Source organism: Delphinus delphis, chromosome 2 (assembly GCF_949987515.2).
Source record: "Delphinus delphis chromosome 2, mDelDel1.2, whole genome shotgun sequence".
NCBI lineage: Eukaryota > Metazoa > Chordata > Mammalia > Artiodactyla > Delphinidae > Delphinus > Delphinus delphis.
Genome location: NC_082684.1, coordinates 28,192,755 through 28,216,019, shown reverse-complemented (window position 1 = coordinate 28,216,019; position 23,265 = coordinate 28,192,755). Strand labels below are relative to the sequence as shown.

General features: G+C 43.6%; 1 protein-coding gene across 1 annotated transcript; it reads right to left on the bottom strand.

Moving 5' to 3' along the window:
• Positions 1-13,146: 13,146 nt before the first annotated feature.
• On the bottom strand, positions 13,147-21,642 carry PROX2 (prospero homeobox 2). The gene is made up of 4 exons (XM_060003385.1): positions 20,325-21,642; positions 16,095-16,204; positions 14,849-15,043; positions 13,147-13,332 (listed from the first exon to the last, which is right to left on the bottom strand). The coding sequence occupies exons 1-4, from the start codon at positions 21,640-21,642 to the stop codon at positions 13,147-13,149; spliced, it is 1,809 nt and encodes a 602-aa protein (XP_059859368.1).
• Positions 21,643-23,265: the final 1,623 nt, after the last annotated feature.

The following is a 23,265-nucleotide window of genomic DNA, read 5'->3' as shown; positions in this document are numbered from 1 at the left end:
CTGTGAGAAAAACAGCAGTGGAAACAGAATGATATTGGCAACTGACTCTCAGCCTCAGTACTGGGGAGGCAGTAAGGCATGGTGGGGACTGGGATGTTGCAGAGTGCTTGCCCTATCTCAGTGAGACAGTTCTTCTCCAGCCAGTGGTTGCCATGAAGCAAGGTAGACCCAGTGTTACCAGATGAAGATAAAGTAGAAATCTGGATTTTTGTTTGAAATAGTCTTCTCAGAAATACCATGGGGACAATACAGTAGAGAGAAAACAAATCACATCTGAAAGTCACATATTTCAGCCATCATTTGGGGACTTCTGACATATACCATAAGGGATGGTGAATCTTGAAAGACAGTTACTGCAAAGAAGAGATTCTATAGGAAAGGAAACATCAGGTTATATCACATAGATGGTATAAAAATATTTTGACCAGCACCTTTTAACTGATATCTTGGAGTGAGCAATTCTGTTTTCATTGAGCCAGATGGTAATACATGCATAATGTACTGATGCTGAATTTGCAGTGGGTTGATTTTTGTCCATTGCTTGCTTTGACATGGAAGCATGTGTATTGCCCCCCTCCTTGGCTAACATCCTTCCAGTGCTTCCATTTATCAAGATGCAGGTAAGCACCTTATGTGTGCACAATTAAATAGTGGGCACACACCTGCCCCACAGAAAGAAGACAGCAAGAATTCCCTTTGGTTAAGTGGAACAGCTAAGCAGCCATACCTGGATGCAAATTTGACCAGAGTGTTCTCTTAACTCTCCATTGCTTTCTACTATTTCCTCTGGGGGAAGAGGATGCGTGTCATTCGGCTTCTTTGTTGGCACCTATCAGTGTCAAGGTGGGTATACTTTTGATATGTTTGATTTCTTAAAGTATGTTTTGGGGCATTATCTTTTTCAAATTCATTTCAGCCATAAAATATGAACTCATTATTTAAAAAAACATATGACATATAATACTAAAACCCCCCATTGAGCAACAAACACCTTAAAGTCTTAGAGGTAGTTACTGTCATCATTTTGGAGTGTGGCTTTCCAAACCGTTTTCTGCGCGTTTGTATACATATACATGTATCTATAAGGATATAGTTTTATTGTTTTTTTCCATGAGTGATATTCTTTACACGTTGTTTTGCAGACCCACTGTGTCATATACATGTACACATATACATAGGTGTATGTGTATATTCTATTATAGGTATATAACATAGATTATATTCCCTTATTTGTGATAATTTTTCACTGTCATAACAATGTTGCATTGAACATCCTTGTAAATGCCCCTTTTGGGGTATATCTTCAAATCTTCCAGGGAAAATACAGAACTAAATTACTGGGCCACAGGGAAACAATTTTTTATGTCCTCCTAATAATTACCTATCCATGTGTTTTAGAGAGAGTCCGAACTTAATGTCCAGGGTTTCAAAAGAAATGCTTTTTTCTGGTATTTTAGAATTCTAGTTTTCTATGCTGCTGTCATTTGAATTCTGCCTTTTCAGTTAATTTGGAATTGATATGGGTAAGCAAAATAGGTTCTGAGTTCTAGCCATGGTTCAAAATTAATGTTTTTGGATGATGTGTTACAGTGGTGGGGAAATTAAATTTTCAATTGAGAAGATAGTCTCCCTTAATCATGAAGTTCTTTTTTCCAAGTCTTTCTCTGCTCCCTTTGGAATTATAACAGCTGAATCCACAGGAACCATGAAAATATTTTCTCACATCACACATTTTTTAAAATACTAGTTTGAATAATCCTGGAAAGTGTAGGTTTTGATACTGTGTCCTTTTCAGGAAAAAGTATATATATATATATGTTGTTTTAGTGAAGGTCAGTTTTCTTAAGAGAATCTAGTTCATTTATTTAGGTATTAAAACTTTTATTAAAAGAATATTCCTGGGCTTCCCTGGTGGCGCAGTGGTTGAGAGTCCGCCTGCCGATGCAGGGGACACGGGTTCGTGCCCAGGTCCGGGAAGATCCCACATGCCGCGGAGCGGCTGGGCCCGTGAGCCATGGCCGCTGAGCCTGCGCGTCCGGAGCCTGTGCTCCGCAACGGGAGAGGCCACAACAGTTAGAGGACCGGGTACCGCAAAAAAAAAAAAAAAAAAAAAAAAAGAATATTCCTTACACAAATGACTAATGTTGAAAATGAAAGAAGATGTCACTACAGATTCCATGGAAATTAAAAGGATAACAAAGGAATACTATGAACAACTCTTTGACCACGAATTGGATAACCTAGATGAAACAGACCAATTACTTGAAAGGTACAATCAGCCAAAACTCACACAAGAAGAAATAGACAATTTAAATAGGCCTATTTCTATTAAATAAATCAATAATTATTAACCTTTCAAAGCAGGAAACACCAGGCCCAGATGGGTTCACTGGGAAGTCTATCAAACACTTAAGAAAGAAATTATACCGACTCCTTATGATCTCTTCCAGAAGATAGAAACAGAGGAAATACTTCCTAACATACTATGACGCCAGCATTATCTTAATATCAAAACCAGCGACATTACAAGAAAACTACAGACTACAGATTTCTCTCATGAAATGCAGAAATCAACAAAATATTAGCAAATCAGGGCTTCCCTGGTGGCGCAGTGGTTGAGAGTCTGCCTGCCGATGCAGGGGATGTGGGTTCGTGCCCCGGTCTGGGAGGATCCCACATACCGTGGAGCGGCTGGGCCCGTAAGCCATGGCCGCTGAGCCTGCGCGTACGGAGCCTGTGCTCTGCAACAGGAGAGGCCACAACAGTGAGAGGCCCGTGTACTGCAAAAAAAAAAAAAAAAAAAAAATCCAGTTATGTAGAAAAAGAATTATATATCACGACCAAGTGGGAAATATACCAGGTATGCAAGGCTGGTTCAACATTCAAAAATCTGTTAATATGATCCATCATATCAGCAGACCAAAGAAGAAAAACCACATCATATCAATAGATGTAGAAGAAGTGTTTAACAGAATCCAACCTATTCATGGTAAAACTCTCAGTTAACTAGGGATATAGGGGAACTTCCTTAACTTGATATAGAATATCTATGAAAACCCTACAGCTAACATACTTCATCATACTTAATGGTGAGAGACTTGAAGCTTTCCCCCTAAGATCAGGAACAAGGCAAGGATGTCCCCTCAGACCAGTGCTTTTCAACATTGTATCAGATGTCCTAGTTAATGCAGTAAGACAAAGGAAACAAAATTATATGGATTGGGAAGGAAGAAATAAAGCTGTTCGCAGAAGATGTGGTTGTCTATGTAGAAAATCTGAAAGAATCAACAAACTCCTGGAACTAAGGAGCAATTATAGCAAGGTTGCATGATACACAAGATTAATTGATAAAAGTCAGTTGCTTTCCTATGTACCAGCAATAAACAAGTGGAATTTGAAATTTAAAACAATACCATTTACATTATCACCCCCCAAAATCAAGTACTTACATATAAATCTAACAAGGCATGTACAAGATAAGATCTATATGAGGAAAAAGTACAAAACTCTGATGCAAGAAATTAAATACAGATATTCCATGTTCATGGATAGGAAGACTCAATATCGTCAAGATGTCAGTTCTTCCCAAATTGATCTATAGATTCAATGTAATCCCAATCAAAATTCAGCAAAATTTTTTGTGGGTGTTAACAAACTGATTCTAAAGTTTATATGGAGAGGCAAAAGACCTGGAATAGCTAACACAATATTGAAGAACAGGATTGAAGGACCGGTACTACTTACTTGAATTTGGACTTCAAGACTTACTACACAACTATAGTAATCAAGACAGTGTGGTATTTGTGAAAGAACAGACAAAAATAATTAAATGGAATAGAATTGAGAGCCCAAAATAGATGCACATGAATATAATCAACTGATCTTTGACAAAGGATCAAAGGCAATATAATGGAGCAAAGATAGTATTTTCAACAGATGGTGCTGGAACAACTGGACGTTGACATGCAAATAAGTGAATCTAGATGCAGACTTACACCCTTCACAAAAATTAACTCCAAGTGGATCACAGACCTAAATGTAAAACACAAAACCATAAAACTCCTAGAAGGGAACATAGGAGAAAATCTAGATGATCTTGGCATAACCCAGGAAAGCAAGAATTGATAAGTTGGACTTCATTCAAATTCAAATTTCTGCTCTGCTAAAGACACATTCAAGAGAATAAAAATACAGGCCACAGGCTGGGAGAAAATATTTGCAAACCACATATCTGATAAAGGACTATTATCCAAAATCAAAAAGAAGTCTTAAAGCTCAACAATAAGAAAACAACCCAATTTAAAAATGGGCCATAGACCTTGACAGCTCACCAAAGAAGGTATACAGATGATAAGCATATGAAAAGTTGCTTCACATCATACATCTTTAGGGAAATGCAAATTAAAACAATGAGGTACAACAACACACCTGTTATAATGGCCAAAATCGAGAACGTGGACGGTGTCAAATGTTGGTGAGGATGTGGAGCAACAGGAACTCTCATTCATTGCTGGTAGTAACACAAGATGGTGCAGCTACTTTGGAAGACAGTTTGGCAGTTTCTTACAAAAGTAGACGTGTTCTTATCATACAGTCTAGCAGTCACACTCCTTGGTGTTTACCCAAAGGAGCTGAAAACTATGGGCACACAATAAGCTGCACATGGATGTTTACAGCAGCTCTATTCTATAATTGTCAAAATTTGGAAGCAACCAAGATATCCTTCAGTAGGTGAGGGGATAAATAAACTGTGGTACATCCAGACAATAGAATATTATTCAGCGCTAAAAAGAATTGAACTATCAAGCCATCAAAGACATGGAGGAAACTTAAATGCATATTACTAAATGAAAGAAGCCAGTCTAAAATGCTACATGAGTCCAACTATATGACATTCTGGAAAAGGCAAAACTATGGAGACAGTAAAGATTAGGGTGATTGCTAGGGGTTAATGGAAAAGGAGGGACTTTTAGGGCAGTGAAACTATTTTGTATGATACAGTAATGGTGGATACATATCATTATACACTTGTTCAAACCCATAGGATGTACAACACCGAGAGAACTCTAATGAAGACTATGGACTTTGCGTGATGCCGATATATCAATGTAGATCCATCATTTGTAATGTACCACTCTGGTGGGGATGTTGATAATGGAGAAGGCTGTGCTTAAATGGAGGCAGGGAGTATATATGGGAAATCTCTGTACCTTCTGCTCCATTTTGCTGTGAACCCAAAATGGCTCTAAAAAATAAAGTGTGTTTTTAAAAATATATATATAGAAGGACAGAGACAGAGAGGGAGGGGGAGAGAGAGGAAAAGAGAGGATCTCCTGTTTTTCATATGAGCCTTCCGCTTTCATTAGATATGAACCTGAGCGTGTCAGTAGGGCCTCTACAAGGCATTCCCAAAGTTTTATGGTCAGGGAAGGGTACTGACAGTGGAGGCCCTAATCCAAGAATTGATATGTTTCAAGTTGAATAATTGCTTAGTATTTCATGAGCACTAAAGCATATGATTACTCTTTTCTTTATGCATGTTTGGAAGAGTGATGAAATATGAAAAGTGTTCCATGTGAAGAGTTGTGTGCGAAAGCAGTAGTTATCAAACTTTGCATATAAGAATTATCTAGGGATCTGTTAAAACTCCCAAAGTTCAGGCTACACCTCATAGCAATTAAATCAGAATCTAGAGGTGGGACTCAGACACTGGTAATTTTTAAAGTCCACTGGGTAGTTCCAATGTGTAGCCAAGTTTGAGAACTGGTAGAGGCTAAAGGAGGTTTTAAATTTTATTTTATCTCCGTCTGAAGGTAGGTTCATTGATCACACTTTCCAAAGGCCCTGGTCTGTCAGTAACTTCGCAAGTGTGGAAGAAATTGGAGGTGTAGGAAGGCTGTTTGTTAATAGGAAACTCCTAAAGTGAAAAATAAAATCCACCTAGCCTGAAAGAGTTAGTGTTAGTTTCCAAAGGTCCTTGATAGCCAAGGAACAGCTTAGACACAGGAAGAATCTGGCTTATTGGGAGCAAATAAAGCCAAGATTTAAAACGTCTTTTAATCTAAAACACATATGTGCCCCTGGGCCTGAAAACAAGCCAAGACATTCACAGTTGTGAAGATTCCTAACAGTACAAAGAAATGAATTGCTGTACAATGTTACTTCAACTTGGAACTTTGGAGGGGAAATGTGATTTGTGGGGAGGTTGTAGATAGATGAGGAGTGTGGTGAGCACGCAGGACAGGTTGTTTTTCCATGACTTCTTTCTGATCCCAAAGAGCAGAACTAGCTGATAGTTCGATTATCTGTGTACTCAGAACAGAACAAGACCAAACAGACCCTAACAGAATGAAAATTGTGTCCTTATAGAAGCACTCCAGTCTGTGCTGGTGGGGGCCTTTATATGCTTCTTCCTTAGAGTACATCTCTCCTTCAATAGAACCCTTTCTTAGAGATTCTGATTCTATGTGGGTTATGTTTTTTTCTTTAACTTTTTATTTTGAAATAATTATAGATTCATGGGAAGTTTTTAAAAAAAGTACAGGGAAGTCCTCATGCATCCTTCTCCCAGCCTCCCCTATGTTAGCATCTTACATAAGAACCAAGAAATTAGCATTGGTACACTCCACAGAGCTTGCTCAGATTTCACCAGTTTTACAAGCACTCAAGTGTGTATGTGTGTGTAATTCTATGCCGTTTTATCATGTGTGGCTTTGCGTAACCACTACCATAATCATGATACAGTACTTCACATGGGATTTTGAAGAACTGTTAAAAGATATGGAATGAGTCACTTTGCTCGTAGTCCCATCCCCAACTTGAGTTCAGGACTTTGTATTGCTGGGAGGTGCCACATAGCTTTTGCAACCTCAAGTGGCTTTTGGTCTTTTTTTCATGGGATCATCAATACAAGTGTGTTTCTCAGTAACTATGCTTTGGAAAGGTAAATTGTGGTCACTTTATTTAAAGGAAGTGAACTGTTAAGTATATACCCCAAAGCCGAAAAATCTGTTATTGATCTTCATTTTGGGGGCAAATTCACCAGTTCTGGTACAACAGCAATGGACTCAATGCTTGGGAGTTCTTTTTCTGCCAAGTTTTGGAACATTTGAGATTTGCTCAATAAATAGTGCATCTTTCTAGTTCCTGAAACAGTGAGAAGACTGTCCATCTGCCAGAGAAATGCCCTGATACATTTGAAGTGAATAGCCATGATTCTATAGTAAAGAAGTGAAAACTGTCACTTAATAGCATATTCTCAGCATTGTCAACATATTAAACTCTGCCTCACTCAAGAGAGAAAGGATACATTATCATAACTACCATTCACATGGTATGAGGATTTTAATTATCTTTGCATCTAGTATAGCAAAACTAAGGTGTTTAGGAATGTAAGTCCAGTGATTTTAAGCTTTCTGTTCCCAGTATTTGCTGACAAATCTACAGTCTAGCAAAAACTGTTCATATGTGTGTTCTGTTCTAATACCTGCACCCCATTCTCTTCTCTAGAAACTCTTATTTCTGACACTATTTTTGGCAAGAGTTCCATAGGAGAGGAGTTCTGGAGTTTGTTCTGGTTGGTCCAGAGTCAGTAAGCTCAGCCCTGATGAAGTAAGGGGATATATGATGAGGAATAAAGTATCTAAACACCAAGATAGTAATCTTGAATAAAAGCAGCTTTGGGGTATTTATAAAGAATATATTCTACCAAATGTAATTGTGTATTTTTTTGTTAGGGATTCATAGAGTGAGAATTCAGCAAAGCATCAAATTGATAATCCTATTGTCTCATAAATCTTGATTTGAAAAAGTCAGTTTATTTAGAAACAGTAGCCAAAAAAACATTTAGAGTCTTAAATATTCTGAAAATGGTAATCACGGACCCATATTCATGAAAGAACAGAGGAAGAAAATAATCAACTTTAATGACTATTAAATGAAAAAGAACCAGAGAAGAGGTCAGGTTATTTTCAATAAGAAAGCAAGCTTTTCTTTGTGGAAATGTAAATAGATTTTAAAGGTTAAGAGAGGAAAATCAGGGTTGTGTCGGTACATGCTCCCCCTACCCACCCACCCACCCAATCAAGAAAACAATGAAACAGCCTCTTTAACAAGTGGAACAACTACAAAGATGTTTTGAATAAATGGCAGAAGTTAATTCAGAAAATACTCAAGCCAGAAACAGTCTATCCAATGGATACTGCTACAGCCTCAAAAAGCAGTTGCTGAAGACAGCAAGTTGAATAATTTTAGAAATACTACATCAGTCACAAAGCTTATAATTAAAAGGGTGTCAAAAAGGCAATGTATTGGCCTACAGAAAAGCAGGTTGATGTCTTAGCAACCAACTAGCAAATAGCAATAATAGCTATGTCATGTGTCAGGTAAACAGCACATCAACATAGGAGTGTTATAAAGAGTGAGGGAAGCATATAGAGTTTATGGCACATGGCTTTTTTTTTAGGCTGGGTTTTGTTTACCTCTCAGAAAACGTTAACATACCACTTTAAAGCTAAGTTTTTTGCTATCTTTACAGATACTAGTACATGTTACTACATGGTTATAGTAAAAATGAAATTCAGAATATGTCTTATATCAGTAATGTCACACACATCAGTGCTGTTCTTAAGAAATAATTCTCCTTCACTGTTAGGAGTACAAGTTCATGATTTTGCTAACCGTTTATGACTGCTGAGTAATAATGTAGCTAATAATATTTACTGAGCACCTACTGTACGCTAGGAGTGTGCTGAGAATTTCATGTATGATTTTACTTAAAACTTACATCAGTACTATGAGGTAGGTACTATTTTATTATCTCTGTTTTACAAATGGAAAAGCTGAGGCCAAGGGAATAAGTAACTTGCAGAGATCAGAGCTGGTAGGTACTTGAGCCAGAATGACAAGGCACTCCAGAACTCATGCACCTAACCACAGAACTCTACTTAGGAAAGGTATTGGTTGAGGGGGAAAGTGAAGGTGGGGGGTGGGCAGCAGATCAGATAGCTGAGGATAAAGTGGGGGAAAGGGAAGGGGAGAGACGACATTCTTGCTTGAGGTACTCAGTGCTTGCTTACTTTTCAGACTTAGTTAAGGAGAAGCAGTTGTCAAGGAGATAAGGAGTCTGAGCCACAGAAATCAGTAAATATGGGGAGAAAAAGGGCTTTCTAAGGGAAGACTCTAGGACCTGACGTTTGTTTGAGGGGTGATGCTGGAGAATTGGGAAATGGCAAAACAAGAGTTTGTCAGTGTGAAGGGTAAGATTGTTAGAAACAAATAACCCCGAGAGACCCTTGGTGAAAGAGCAGGCAGACTCCTCAGTGTGAGTAGATGGACATGTGAAACTGGTGGGGTTTGGAGTGGGTGTTCCTATACTGTTTTCGTTGTCTGTACCCGCCCTCAACGTTTCATCAGACATTCCCTTCTTCCTCTGGGGCCTAGCATCTGGTTTTCTAAAAGAATATGATTGAGCATTCAGCTCCTGGACACTTGGTTATACTCTTTAGGTTTATATAGTCTGAAAGAGCTTCTTCTGGTCTATAGAAATTGTCTACCCCTGGAAAATACCCTTTTCAAGAATTATCTTTTTCCATGGGTGAGCACTTAGTACACAGTTTTAACTGTAGGTACCATGATCTACCTCAGAGATGCAGCATGCATTAGTAATGCTCTCAAATATGTAACCAGAGCTCAGTCTTTACAGTGTGTGTTGTATATACTTAAATCTGACCAAGAATATACTTTCAGGAGAAGTACTGTATTTGCCATATTGTCACAAGCATCAGCCTGACAGAACTATAACTTCAGCTCTCCCCCTCATCACTTTATCTCATTATCTTTTCTGATTTTCTCAGTCCTGAGAAAATGATCTTACATTGTGTGAAATACAAATACACATGTCTTATGTGAAATAACAAATTACCTAATAGAGTTTGTGTAAAAAATCAATGGATTTTTAAACGTTCTGTTTTGTTTTGAATGCATGCATCATCAAACTATGTTTGATCTGCTTTACAGAGCAAAGGTTCAAAACTATAAAAGAAAAACGATAGAATCCAGTATTACGAACATTTACACTTTGCTGTACACCAAAAACTACCACAACATCAACTGTACTTCACTTAAAAAAAAAAAAAAAAGGGCTTCCCTGGTGGCGCAGTTGGTTGAGGGTCTGCCTGCCGATGCAGGGGACGCGGGTTCGTGCCCCGGTCCGGGAGGATCCCACATGTCGCGGAGCGGCTGGCACCGTGAGCCATGGCCGCTGAGCCTGCGCGTCCGGAGCCTGTGCTCCGCAACCGGAGAGGCCACAACAGTGAGAGGTCCGTGTACCGCCAAAAAATAAATAAATAAAAAAATATGAACATTTAGAATATATACTTCACCCAGGAAACTGGTTACCAAAATTTCAGCCAATTTTATAAAGATTTTAAAAGAAATATTTTCTTAAAGGCAGGCACATGTAAAATTATGTTATGGAAGCCTTATTTTAAATTATTCTTTCTGAGGATTCTATATTACGTCATTGAAAACAAAGACAATTTTGAAAAGTGGACCTGTGTACCTCCCTGGGTCTGGGGTGCAGAACTTTATTAAAGAGTGCTGTGCTATCGCTGCCAGGTATGCCCTTCCTCTGATGGAAAGAAGATGGCTCAGGTAGCCCCTTATATACCTAGGAGATGCCTTTCGCCTCTTCACCGTACGAATCCGGTCTGGAGCTGTGTATACTGTATACAACCATGTTTGAAATAAAGGGTCCTAATGAACATTTTTCTGCATGGAATGCCAGTTAACTGCCTGCTTTCAATTGATCATTGGATATTAAGTCCTCAATAGTGCCATCATCTTAAACCACAGTCCAGCCCCTGCTGTCCAACAAAGAAGGATTGGACAATTATGCAGTATTTGACCAGACACTGAGCATGTCTAATTTGGGTATATCCACATAACACCTTGATGGAAAGAATAAGCAGACCTTTGGCAATATTATGACTGCTAAAAGAACACAATAACCATCTCAGCTTATGCTCGAATGTGTTCCCACCATACTTGGTAGAGACAGAAAAATATAGTAAACTAGAATTCTTCTGTTGGCAGAGCATATATATTTATGCATTCTTGTGTGTTTAGCTCAGTGGTTAGAGAACACTTCCTGGAAAGACTGCAGTACCCAAATGTTTTCAATTTGAGTTGTACATTTCATCTAATTGGTCCCTGGGACAAGGTTCACTGCCCTGGAGGTGGCTTGGCTCAGTGTTTAAAACTAATGAATTTCAGGTTTGGGACAGAAAGTGGCTGTTCATATTGGACAATCATGTGAACTTGGAATTGTTTCCCTTGAATGTCTTAAATAACTATGTAATGTCACTCTGGACAGCAGGTTCTTCTGTCCCCAAACACAGATGCCTGATTGCCCTTGCTCAGGATACTCAGTGCCTGCTTGCTTTTAAAACTGAGGTTTGGCGGAGTCCTTCATTTTTGTGAAGAGAACATTGTGGGAGAAAATAGGGCAAAGATCATCTGAGTGCAGTTGGATGTGATGAAGGACACTTACAAATAGCCTTAAAGCAGCCCAAAAAGACTGGCTTGGGCTGAGTATGTTTGTTTTGTTTTTCCTCTCAGCTATTTGGAGTAAGAGAAAATTCAAAAGAAAGTCGTCTTTCCTACCTTTTTATGTTGATACATCTAGCAATAATTTAGGGATTTCATCTTATCTGATCCAGCTGACCTGAAAAGTCAAGGAAGTGGAGTAGTTAAATGTGGAAACTTGTTTTGCACAGAGGGAAAAGAAGTAAACTAACGAAGTCACAGACACCCCTTAATCAGAGCACAGAGCTCAAGCTCTGTGACGCCTATCCTGGCCTGCGCACCTTTGGCATCCTTTCAAAGACTTGACCCTGACTAGCTGGGAAGCTAGATACAGTTACTCCGCTTTGCAGATGTCTTGCCTATATGCTCAGAGCAAGTCACAATTTGTGTTGGAGCAGTAGGTGAAAGGAATGTTGATTTCATGAATTCCTTCGTCTGTGAAAGATTGACCATGGGCTGTAATGTCCTTATGGAGCAGGAGAATTTCCATTGCTGTGTGATGCTGTATTTGTCCCACTTAAGCCATCCACGGTCTGTGCAAAGCCTCGCATCTGGGCTTCATTCCTCCTTCCTCTTTTAAGCAGGTTAGGCCAGATGAGCCCCTAAGGCCCTTCTAGCTTTCGTGGTCTGAAGTTCAGTTTCTTCTGCACATGGGAAGTTGGGGCATTAATTGCCTTGGTCCCCTAGAGACTGTGTGGGTTATTCAGCTGATAAACTCTTCCAGCAGATAAATGTGAATGTACAGCAACACTCAGGTCCTGCAGAAAGTTTGTGTCGGCTTTGCTGGAACGATCGGTGGACATCCGGGTGATGAAGCCCTCCTAAGTGCCAGGCAGGGGTTGTCAGAAGCTAGTGCCGCATCAGTGCTGGATGCTCACCGGGGGTGGTGGCCTGTGTGAGAGCATGGGCGGCAGCATGAGGTGGTCCACATGCAGCCTGGCATCAGAAGGCCATGGGTTCCTCCACACTCCTGACTGCCCCTACCAACCCAAATGCCCTAGCCTCATAGCCTTTGGCGAGTTATCTTACAGTTCTAAAACTTCTGTTTGGTTGTTTTAAAAATGTTTCAGGGTAAAAAGCTTAAAGGCAATGTATTTGAAAGTGTCTTTCAAATAAGTGGAGCTTGATAAATAGGTAACTCGAAACAGCAATTTATAAAAACCCCAAATAAGATAGCCTTATCTGAAAGATGAAGGAGAAAAAAAATAACATTTGTGTAGTGAGAATCATTTCACAGAGCACTTTAGGACATGTCTTTTTATCCATACAACCTCATGTTACAGATGCAGAGACACCTGCAAGTTCCCAGGGTCATGATACCTGGAAACAGTGGCGTGGAGATACTTCCGGTTCCAAACTGTTGTGTTCCTTTTACAATATTTTATAGTTAATGTTAAACCTCTGGTAATTCTGGAAAAGGAAATAAATGATCAAAAATGGTAATGGTACCTATTTGAGGGGTTTCTCCTTATGCTCTTTTTATATGACTACAGCTGTACTGACTGCCATTTAAGATAAACCCAGGAAACCCAGGCCAGTCGCCCCTCACTTTGTGGGACCTTAATTCCGAAACAGCTCCTGGGGATAGCTGGAAGATTTGAATATCTCTGGGATGTCACTGTCCAGTTTCGAAATAATTTTGTAAATGGGTTTCTTCCAGGAAGGATCTGAGTCTTTGCCTGCGGAGACAGCCCTGAAGAACTCCTGTAATGTCAAGCTGGCGATTTCCAAGAAGCAATCTGGGACCTGCACTCCCAAAGAGACCCACAAGGAAGAAAAGACGTGAGGCTGTGAAGCACTGGCACCATACAGACCTCACTGCCTGATGCTGCCTGTTCCTAGGGTTGTGGGCTGATCAGAGCATCCCTGCTCTACTGGCCCCTGACTTGTGGAATCTCTTCCTCCCTCATCAAATACATACCTTAAAATGATGGTACTGATGAGACAGCCCTGGGAGAAAGCGTATTAGGGACACTTCCTTTGCAGGAGTAGCTGATTCCACTAATGAGTGGCGTTTTTAGTAAGTGGGAAACTGACTCTGATTGAAGTTAAATCTGTGGTTCAGAAGAGGTTTTTCGTATTCTTTTCCTTAGTGCCTCATGTGGAAAGAACTGCCCCCAAGCTTACGACTGTCGTACCTCATTCTGCCATCTTTTGGGACTGGGTTCGAAGGACTTGGAATCATTCCTGCTCCCAAAGCCAACCAGGAGGCTTGCAGGGGTGTGGGGGGCCTCAAGAAGATGTTCCAGGACCTCACCCAGACTGGCACCATTAATGATGGGACATCCTACAGGGCCTCCAGATCCAGCCTGGCCTGGGGCTTGCCACCACTGCGTGCCAGATGACACCCGCACGTGGAAAGACGTGGCAGCGCTGCCTCCCAACCACATGCCTTGACCCCCACGAGCCTCACAAAGGAGGCGTGGTCCATTTTCCCCACAGGTAGGCTTAGGTTTCCGAACATATTCTGATGGAGCATCTAACCAGTGGATGCCAGCAGTGCTTCTCTTTTGGAGGTGTCATTACACTGCTTTGTGATCACAGTCAAGTGAGAAATGCGAGAAGAGGGAAGTGTAGTCAGTGACCAGACACACCCAGCACCTGCAGAACAAGATGCCAGCCTAACCGAGCTGTCAGCCACACACAAGGAAGATTACGAGTTCTCACCAGCGACACTTAGGCCACCTGCTCACCCTTTACTGATGCTTTACCTCTACGGTGCCACCAGCGTGCCTTCACAGAGATCCCCAAAGGACTGAGAAGTTTGAGGATTGTTTATTATTTCCAGAAAGGATTTGAGGTGACTTGCCATGGGAGACCCACAGATAAAACTGTTCAAGGGAGAATGAAGATAAGAACCAAATGATTGGAAGAACAGAGACTGTTGTAAAGAAAACCTAGGCCAAGACTAGGCGCTGCAGCTGAGCCCTGCATTCAGTCCTGGGCCTCCTGGCGCTGAGGTGAGAAGGTCGACAGGCTGTGTAACTCGGTCATTACAGAGTATTGTCTAAAATGGCGTAACAGCTGACCTCTGGCCAAGTTTATGAATAAAGACTGGCTTTACATTCAGTTTGCAGCATCCATCAGTTGCCTAAGAGAAGATGTGCAGGCTGTAATCTTTGTGGATGGTACAGAGATTGGCCCCAGGCTGCCCTGCTCTCAGTGATGTAAGGACAAACACGGAAGGGGATCTTTTCTAAAACTCCAATCACAAAGGGAAGGCACTCATCAGTCCTCCTGAGACCCAAGCACATGATCTTACCTCAAAGTCGTTTCCCTTGTTATAGTGCATATTGAGAGCTCGAAAAAGCTCCGAGTTGCGGAGAACCACCAGCATTTTGGGATTTGTGACACCATCTGAAATTGCTTGCCGGGCAAATTTCTCCATCTGGATATAATAAAACTCACGGAAGTTGCTGAACCACTTGATCATCTGGGAGGTAATGCAGCGGTTGAACTGTACAAACAACAGGGTCCATGAACTCAGACGTTTGCCATGAGGTGCTCGGTCAGAACTGTCAGCTTCCAGTTCAACACAAGGGTTAACAAGAATGGCTTCAAGCAACACTTAAAAGGGCTTTCTTTAAAAAAGAAGCCGCAGCTGTTTTCTAAGCCTATACAGTTATACACAGAAAAATCTGAATTAGGCCATAATGCCCATTAGAAAATGTATTTTATACCCTAGATTTATAAAGGTTTTTCACTCTTGAAGTGTGACTTTGGGAGGGTCCAGGGTCAAGACTAGTGTGGTCCCAGCTTCTGCTGCACCCAGGTAGACTGCATGGCAGCCCCAGAGCCCTCTGCCAGGTAGAGAGCCAAGGAAAGGGGTAAAGGTATAGATCAGAGAGCCATTTACTGGCAACTCGGAGTTGCGGAATGAATCAGAATGAGAGCTTGGTGCAGGGATCAACCGAGCAATTGGATATGAGGGCAAGAGCTCAAAAACAGCAAAGGGATGATATAGATACAAAGTATTAACAGCCCCTAACCCAATACCCAGGGTAAAGGAGGCCCTCAGAAACTTTATGGAAACAGGCAAGGCCTGGTTCCAACCACCAGACCTTGATTTTTCTTACTGTCACATTGATCTGTATGCACCTTCAGTCGATTTTGAAACACAGCAGTTTGAATGTAAAGTTGACAGGGACAGTGTCCAACTCTTGATACACTCTTTCTTTTTTTCATAGCGTCCCCAGCAAAGACAGAACACTAGGCCAAAGACGCCATTTCCTAGTGGTTCTTTCTAACCCTGCCTCTCTCCCCGTATGTTTCTGGGTATACCTACAGTTCAAAAGCTTAAATTCAGACACCCAACTTTCCTACCCTCAAAGTTACCCCTGATGATTCAGGCAGTTTCTCAACCCAGACCAAAAATGCCACCAATTCCATCCACAACATGAAGGGGAGTTAAAGTGCACATATGATGACCTAGGACTTGCCTCACATGGGAAAAACCCACTGCCACTTGGGAGTTTTGCAGAGGCTGAAACTGAGTTGAAGGAATTTACCTGAACATCAGGAAAATAAGCCTTCAGGAGGTTGGAACTGGGATAGCGTGTGAAGAAAAACATTAGTTTGGCCTTCTTCAAGTGACCAGGGTTGAGGCCCTCCTGGATTTATCCCAGGGTCAAGGAAAACTAATACCAGTTTATCAAATAATTTTGTCAAATTATCCAAATAGTAAATTGCCCTGTTCCTTATGGTTTCTATTTTATTTTTTTCTGGTTGAATGATGTATTTGCTCTATTTTTCTGCCTCTAGCAAGTATGATCAGATAAGCTTTTTCTTTCCAGATGCTGAATACCATATATGTACAGTAAAGTTGCAGAATTTATAAAGCATTTTGATGTGTAAAAGTTCTATGGCACATGTGATATCAAATACAGTTTGTTGTACTCTGTGTGTGCTTTCACAATACGATGGGAAGAGATGGCAACTCTCTCCCAGATAAACCATTTCAAAACCTCAGGTAGAGATTTACTTCTCTCTGCCTCAGTTTCCTCATCTGTAAAATGAGAGGAGTCGACTCGATGGTCCCCCATTCTGGCTCTCATCATTGCCTTTGCAGTGTTGACGCCAACGAGCATCTAACCAGACTGAGTACCAGATCACAGTTAACTTTGGCTCAAGAAGCTTGAATTGCTGGGCTGCAACTGCTCTCCATTTGCCTGGCAGAATTTTCCCTCATCCTTCCCATCTCAAATCAGATGTTCCCTCTGCTGTGAAACCTTTTCTTGCCAAATTAGGCCTTCCTTACCCTGGGCTACCAACACTCTTTGTATAAACCTTTTTCTGTAACAATGACGCTATTGGAATTTTATTGCATGTTTGTCTCCCCATTTAGACTGTTAGCTCCTTGAGAGCAGAGACCTTATCCTTTCATCTTTGTATTCCACGTGCCTAGCCCGGTGCTAGGAACATAGTAGGTGCTCAATAAATGTTTGTTGGATGAAGGAATGAGGGAGTGATTAAATGGTCAACTTTAATCCATACACAAATATGGCAATTCTATTCCAACTCAGTCCTCACTCTGGGAACAGATTCCTTCCCCTTTAATAAGAGTAGGGGGCTGTGGTGTGAAAACTAGCACCAGGGTGAGAGGGAAATAAAAGATTCTTACACAAGAACACTTAGCATTCCCAGGAACAATCCTAGGGCTGAGTGCAAGCATACAGAGTTACCCTGGAGCTCAGGCCTGAGCTGTAGCCTTAGGACAATAAAGACTTCTCAGTAGGATATGTCAGTTTACCCGAAGGAAACCAAGCAACTGATTATAATTATAGCTGGCCAGTCACCCAGGCTGCTGTCCAGGAGGCCCCTGCTCCCTGCCTCATTGGCCCTACTTCTTATCCTTCATAAATGCTGTGGACAGAATCCTGGATTGAGTCCAAAGACCCAGTTTCAGATACAGATTTTGCCACCAAGACCCTGTGTGACCTTGGGCAAGCCACTTATGTTCTCTGGGCCTCATTTCTAAACTGTGGAGTGTAGTGGTTGAAGCTTGTGCTTAGCAGTCAGATGCTGGGTTTGAATCCTGTCTCTGCATGTGTCTGTCTTTGACTTTGGGCAAGTTATTTTGCTTCTCTGTCTCTGCCTCCCTGATACTGATCTAGAGTGGATGATTGAGGAGGGTAAGATAACACAGGCCCACAATCCGTTATCTGAAACTCTGGGCCAAATGGAGGCCAGACTTCAGAATCCCTGTTATTTTATAAAGGTAATACGGTGCATGTATGATGTGTTGGTTAACACCCACAGCAGGGTCTGTGGCAGGAGTCTGATCCGTTTAATATTCCCACAGCAAAATCAATGACTAATGATGCTAAGTGAGATAGTCTATAAATAGCCTCCTATCAGTGCAGGTCAGGTTTTGCAACCAAGTGAGTCCCCATCAACCTTAGGGGAAAGAAATAGAGATTTTCCGAGCGTTTTGTGTCTCAGAATTGTGGCTAAGGGGGTGAGCAGGGAAACTGCGAGTCGCAGTGCCCGCCGCAGAGAAGGTGTGCAGTAAATCCTCATTGTCTCATCATCATACCCGCTCTACCTGTTTCACAGGGGTATCATGTGAATGTGCAGGTCCTTGAGAGCAAGAACCTTATCCATTCAACTTTGTATTCCACGTGCCACGTGAAGAACTTGCTCTTAGGTGGCTTTCATGGCCCAGAGGAATAAATCTCTAATGCTGGAATGAGGGAATAATTGGGGCCCGGATGCTGCCTGGGGGCCCCCAATCATTCCAAAGGTAGCCAAGTACCTGACCCGGGTGCCCCCCGAAACCTCCTGAAGCTCTTGGAGCCCAATCCTCACGTCATGAGGCAGGGCCAGGCACACCCCTGTGTGTGTATTTCTCAGGGCCAGGTGCCCCTCACAGGGGAAGGACAGCAGAGAATCTTTGGGGACTGAGCCCTTGAGGTTCTTCCACCACCTGACTTTGACAGAGAGTCTTAACCAGTAGCCTCTTATCAAAGGCCCGACAGATAGCTTTCCTCACAGAGGGCTATCACCTGACGAGAAATTCTGCCTGTGTTGATATCTCTATGCCTACTGGTGGCTGGTGAGGTGCTCTCAGCGTTGGTTTTGTAGCTGCTCACTGCCTGCCAGGAAAGCAGCCAGCGGTGCCAGAGCTTCGGGAGTGTTTCTAACACCTGTGACCAGCAGGGGGTGCTCATAGCATTTAGGACACAAGGGTGGGCCTGGCGTGGTAGTGAGCTGGCCCCATCCCATCCTGCGTCCTCACCACTGCTTGCCAGGTAGAGGGCACGACTGTTCACACCTGCTTGTGTGACTCCACAGGCACAAGGAGATTCGACGTAAGGCTGTCCCTGAGAAGCAGCAGCGTGAGCTTGGCTCCCTAAAAAAGCAACATCCAAAATATGTTCTCAGGAACTTGAGTCCTACAGATGCCTGTTGGGAAAGGGTCCTTTGGTCACATGAGTTTGGGGCTGCATACATTCTCCTCTTAGAGCTTTTCATTGGACTTAAGCATGGCTCTGACAAGTCCCGCAGTAATGGAACTAACCCAGTGTTTATTTACCCAAGCTACTTTTTCTCCTACTTCAACAACTGTTAACATCCTGAGGGAGAGTTACTCTGAAGAAAAAACTGTTTAAGAGTGGGGTCTGCCTGAGGGTTGCAAAGATGATGCAATAAGATTCAGACCCTTGGGATTTCTCTGGTGGTGCAGTGGTTGAGAATCCGCCTGCCAATGCAGGGGACACGGGTTCGAGGCCTGGTCCGGGACGATCCCACATGCTGCGGAGCAACTAAGCCTATGAGCCACAACTACTGAGCCTGCGCTCTAGAGCCTGCGAGCCACAACTACTGAGCCTGAGTGCCACAACTACTGAAGCCCATGCACCTAGAGCCCGTGCTCCGCAACAAGAGAAGCCACCGCAATGAGAAGCTCGCGCACCACAACGAAGAGTAGCCCTCACTCACCGCAACTAGAGAAAGCCCGCGCACAGCAACAAAGACCCAACGCAGCCAAAAATACATAAATAAATAAAAATTAAAAAAAAAAAAGATTCGGACCCTCTCAGACCAGCCTGGGCCCCGCAGGCTTCCCCATGGGGGCCTCCTCTTCCTCCACATGTGTGCAGCCCTATGCTCTCTCCTCAGCTGCAGCTTAGAAGCTAGTCCTTAAACTGAAATCTTCTTACCCCTTTCAGCTCACCCCTCAGGTCTAGTCCCTGCAGAAAACTTCCCCTTTCCCATCTGCTCCAGAAGTTTCTGGTCCCTCGTCTCTTCCCCGTGAATTATCTGGTCAGAGCAAGCCTTTTGCCTATAGAGCCAAGAGGCTCCAGGAGCCATGCCTCAGGTGAGGCCATTCCTTTGACCCGCTGTGCCAAGGTCTATGGGCAGCTGACAACCAAATGATGGGGTTTTTCCTTCCACAGGGTATTTTGGGAGCCAATTTGGGTTTAAAAACAGACAAAACCCTTTCAGACCCAAAGGACTCAGTCAGTAGTGGTAGAATCTGATGTGTCACAGAGGAAGGTGATGGACCCCCCCCAAGCATCCTTAAATCCCAGGCTGTGGTCCCCACTTTCTCAGGAGCCTAGCAAATACGAGCCACAGGGGAGGGAGGCCCAGAAGCAACGTTAAGAAGACCACCGGGAAAGAAGAGCCGTTCCCTGCGCTGGGTACTTATTTGTCCCCCCCTCCCCTCATCGTCCAGGCTTCCTGTCTCTCTGGGCTGAGACAACGAGAACTTCGATTACTAGTAAAGGATATGTAAAGGGCTGAAGAGAAAGGAAGTGCGTCCGTGACGGCCTGCAGGCCACCTTGCTCCATTTTCACTGAGGGAACGAGGGGCAGTCTTTCCAAACAGGTGGACTTGAAGAGCCAGGGGCACTGTCGCTGGCTCAAAGCCAGTGGTTGCAGTTTGGCAGCTCGCCAAGGTTGCAGGGCCGCCTCTGAGGAGGGGTGGCTCTGGGGAGATGAGTCCTGCGGAAGATTGCCCCTCCAGTGGCCACTGGGCCTATGGCCCAGTAGCTGGCTGAGAATCTGATCTTCCTGGATGTGGGCAGGCACAGTCAAGGGACAGTTTGCTGGGGGACCCTGACAGGGTTTGGGGATCATTCTCGGAGAGACAGGGTACCTGGGAGAATCTAGAGACTTGGCCAGAGATAAGTTTCCCAGTGGAGCCCCTGTCTGTGGCTGGGCCCTCCTGGGCAAGGCAGCCAGAGGAAGGGGATCTTTACAGGCACCTCCCTCAGGAGGCGAGGGCTCGCTTCTACCATCTGGCACCAGTCCCGGGAAGCTTCTGCCCAGGTGAGTCAGGTGGCCTGACGGATCCAATAGCACCTTCTGTAATACTGAGTCCACAGCCTGGGATATGGCCCCCGTCAATTCTTTCTTCAGAATCTCCAGCAAAGCTCGCGCTCCAGAAGGAAGGAGCCTGGGTTCCTCAGACTGGTGTTTGACCTCAGACACTCTGTGCTTCTCCACCCTGGAGAGGTCCCCGCTGGAACCCTGGCGGTGGTCACTGTGCACAGCCCAGGACCTAGACCCAGAGCCATCCCTCTGCTTTACACTCAGAGGGTCCTTCCCTGTCTCTGAGCCTCCCGGGCCCTGAGCTGGGGCCTTGGGCTCGGCAGCCTGCAGGATGTGCTCCTGCAGGTGTTTTAGCTGTTGCTTCAGCAGGTGAAGCTGTTCTCTCACCCGAGGGCCCCCCTTCCTGCTTCCCCGGTCCCCGGCAGGGCCTGGCTTCAGGGGGCCTTGCTGCACGGGAAGATTCTGCTTCCTCTTCCGCTCCCGGGCCTTCTCTGGGCAGCACGGGCTGTCCCTGGCTGGGGCATTGCCTGGCACCGGAGTGTTAGGGGAGAGGCACATGCCTCGGACGATGGTCTCTACTCTGGCTCTCTTTGCCTGGATGTGCTCATCCCAAAACCAGTCAGGGTCAGCGAGGCTGGAGCTGGGGACCTGGCTCCAGGGAAATGGGGAGTCTCTGCCCTGTTCTCTGGGGGACGGGCTTCTTCCATCTTTGGTACGAGGTTCTGCCAGGTATGAGCAGTCCCGGGATGGTTGAGAAAGCAAGCTGAAGTTTGGGTTCATCCCTTGGCTCCACAGAGGCTGTTAGTCAGGGTTCCGTGAGAGAATTCCTTCCCCTCAGGTCCTCAGCTGCAGGTGCACCAGTGAGCTGGGGGCCTCTCTTCACTAAGAGGAAGGATTCAGACTCTACGATGCCGGGGCTTACCCACCTCCTGGTCAGACTCTGAAATTAGAGACAGGAGAAAACAGTACGTGTGACTTTGAGCGGTGCTTTTCAAACTTGTACGTGCAAACAAATCACCTTGGAATCTTGTTAAAATGCAGATTCTGAGTCTGCAGGTCTGGAGTGGGGCAGAGATTCTGCATCCCTAACCGGCTCCCAGGTGATGCCGTTGGTCCAGACCACACTTCGAGGAGATTCTGAAGAGCGATTCTCCAAGCAGGTTCTTCTCCTGCCAGGGCATAACAATAAAATAATCTGTAATGATAATGATAATGGCAGCTAACTGCATAACTGGCATTGGGCCAAGAACTTTACATCCATTACCTAATTTATTTCTCATAACAGCTCTGTGGGAATGTTGTCAGTCCTATTTTACAGATAAGGAAACAGGCTCAGAGGAGTTAAGAAGTTACCTCCCTAAGGTCATACAGCTAGTAAGTGTCAGGCTGGAGTCAGAACAATATTTGTCTTGATTCAGAGTGACTATCTGCAACAGAATCACCCTGGGCGCTTGTTAAAACAAGCAAATTCAGTAGGCCTGCTAGTCCTAATTAATCAGAATCTCTTGGTGCTGGGGCAGGGCACCTGCCTTTAAAACAAGCAAACTAAATTTGGAGAAGCCGCTGTTTGACCGCTATGCTATCTTGCTCCTGGACGTGTCAGGTTATGCATCTACCTTTCAACGTTTCACAGCTACTTTTTAAGCATCTACTATACATCAGGCCTTCTGGGCACTTGGAGAGTCGGTGGTGAACAAGACAGCAGAGTCTTGCTTTCACAGAGCTGGACGTGTGACGGGAAAAGAGAATAAATAAGTACATTTTCAGGTCGTGCTAACTGCTATGAAGAAAAAGCACAATAAGGGACTGGAAATTGGGATGAAGGTATGGGGAGAAGGAGAGAGCTATGTTAGAAAAGACTGAGTAAAGCTGTTTTATTCCCATGAGTATCAAAGTACACTGCACTTGAACCAGGAGGCTTCCGGTAGCAGGTATAAGGCACTTTGAGTTTACGAAACATTCATTCATGTAACGTCATTGACGTCATTGCATCTCACACCAACCTTGAGAGTCAGTGTAATTCTCCCATTTTATAGATGAGGAAACTGAGGCTCAGTGAGGCTGAGTGGCTCTCAGTTACAAGATTCCAAGTCTTCTGCTGCAGCCACACTTCAGCTCCCTCCCTGAAGATGAAAAAACCTGCATAAGAGACCGACTTCTCTGCCTGTTAAAAAGTTTCATCCTTTCCTAGAAAAGGTAAGTGAATTTCTTTTTTCTCTACAAATTTTCACTGTCGATTGCTGCTGTAGTCCAAATGATGGCGGGAGAGAGCTTGCTTTCTTCTTCCCACTTTCATCCTGAAGCTTACTTGGAATTCTCTGCTCCAGGAAATCTCAGCTCTTCTGCATCCAGTGGGTTCTAGTCAGTAGACTTGATCACAGCCTCCACCTGGAGCCGGCAGGT

Excerpts from the sequence above, each read along its gene's own strand:
- PROX2 (XM_060003385.1), bottom strand. The coding sequence starts at position 21,642 with ATGAACCCAAACTTCAGCTTGCTTTCTCAACCATCCCGGGACTGCTCA. Across the intron at positions 16,205-20,324 it reads ACTTCCTTTCTCTTCAGCCC|AAATCCAGGAGGGCCTCAAC; the intron begins TTTACATATCCT and ends TGACCCTGGGAT. Across the intron at positions 13,333-14,848 it reads ACAAGGGAAACGACTTTGAG|GTCCCAGATTGCTTCTTGGA; the intron begins GTAAGATCATGT and ends TTGGGAGTGCAG.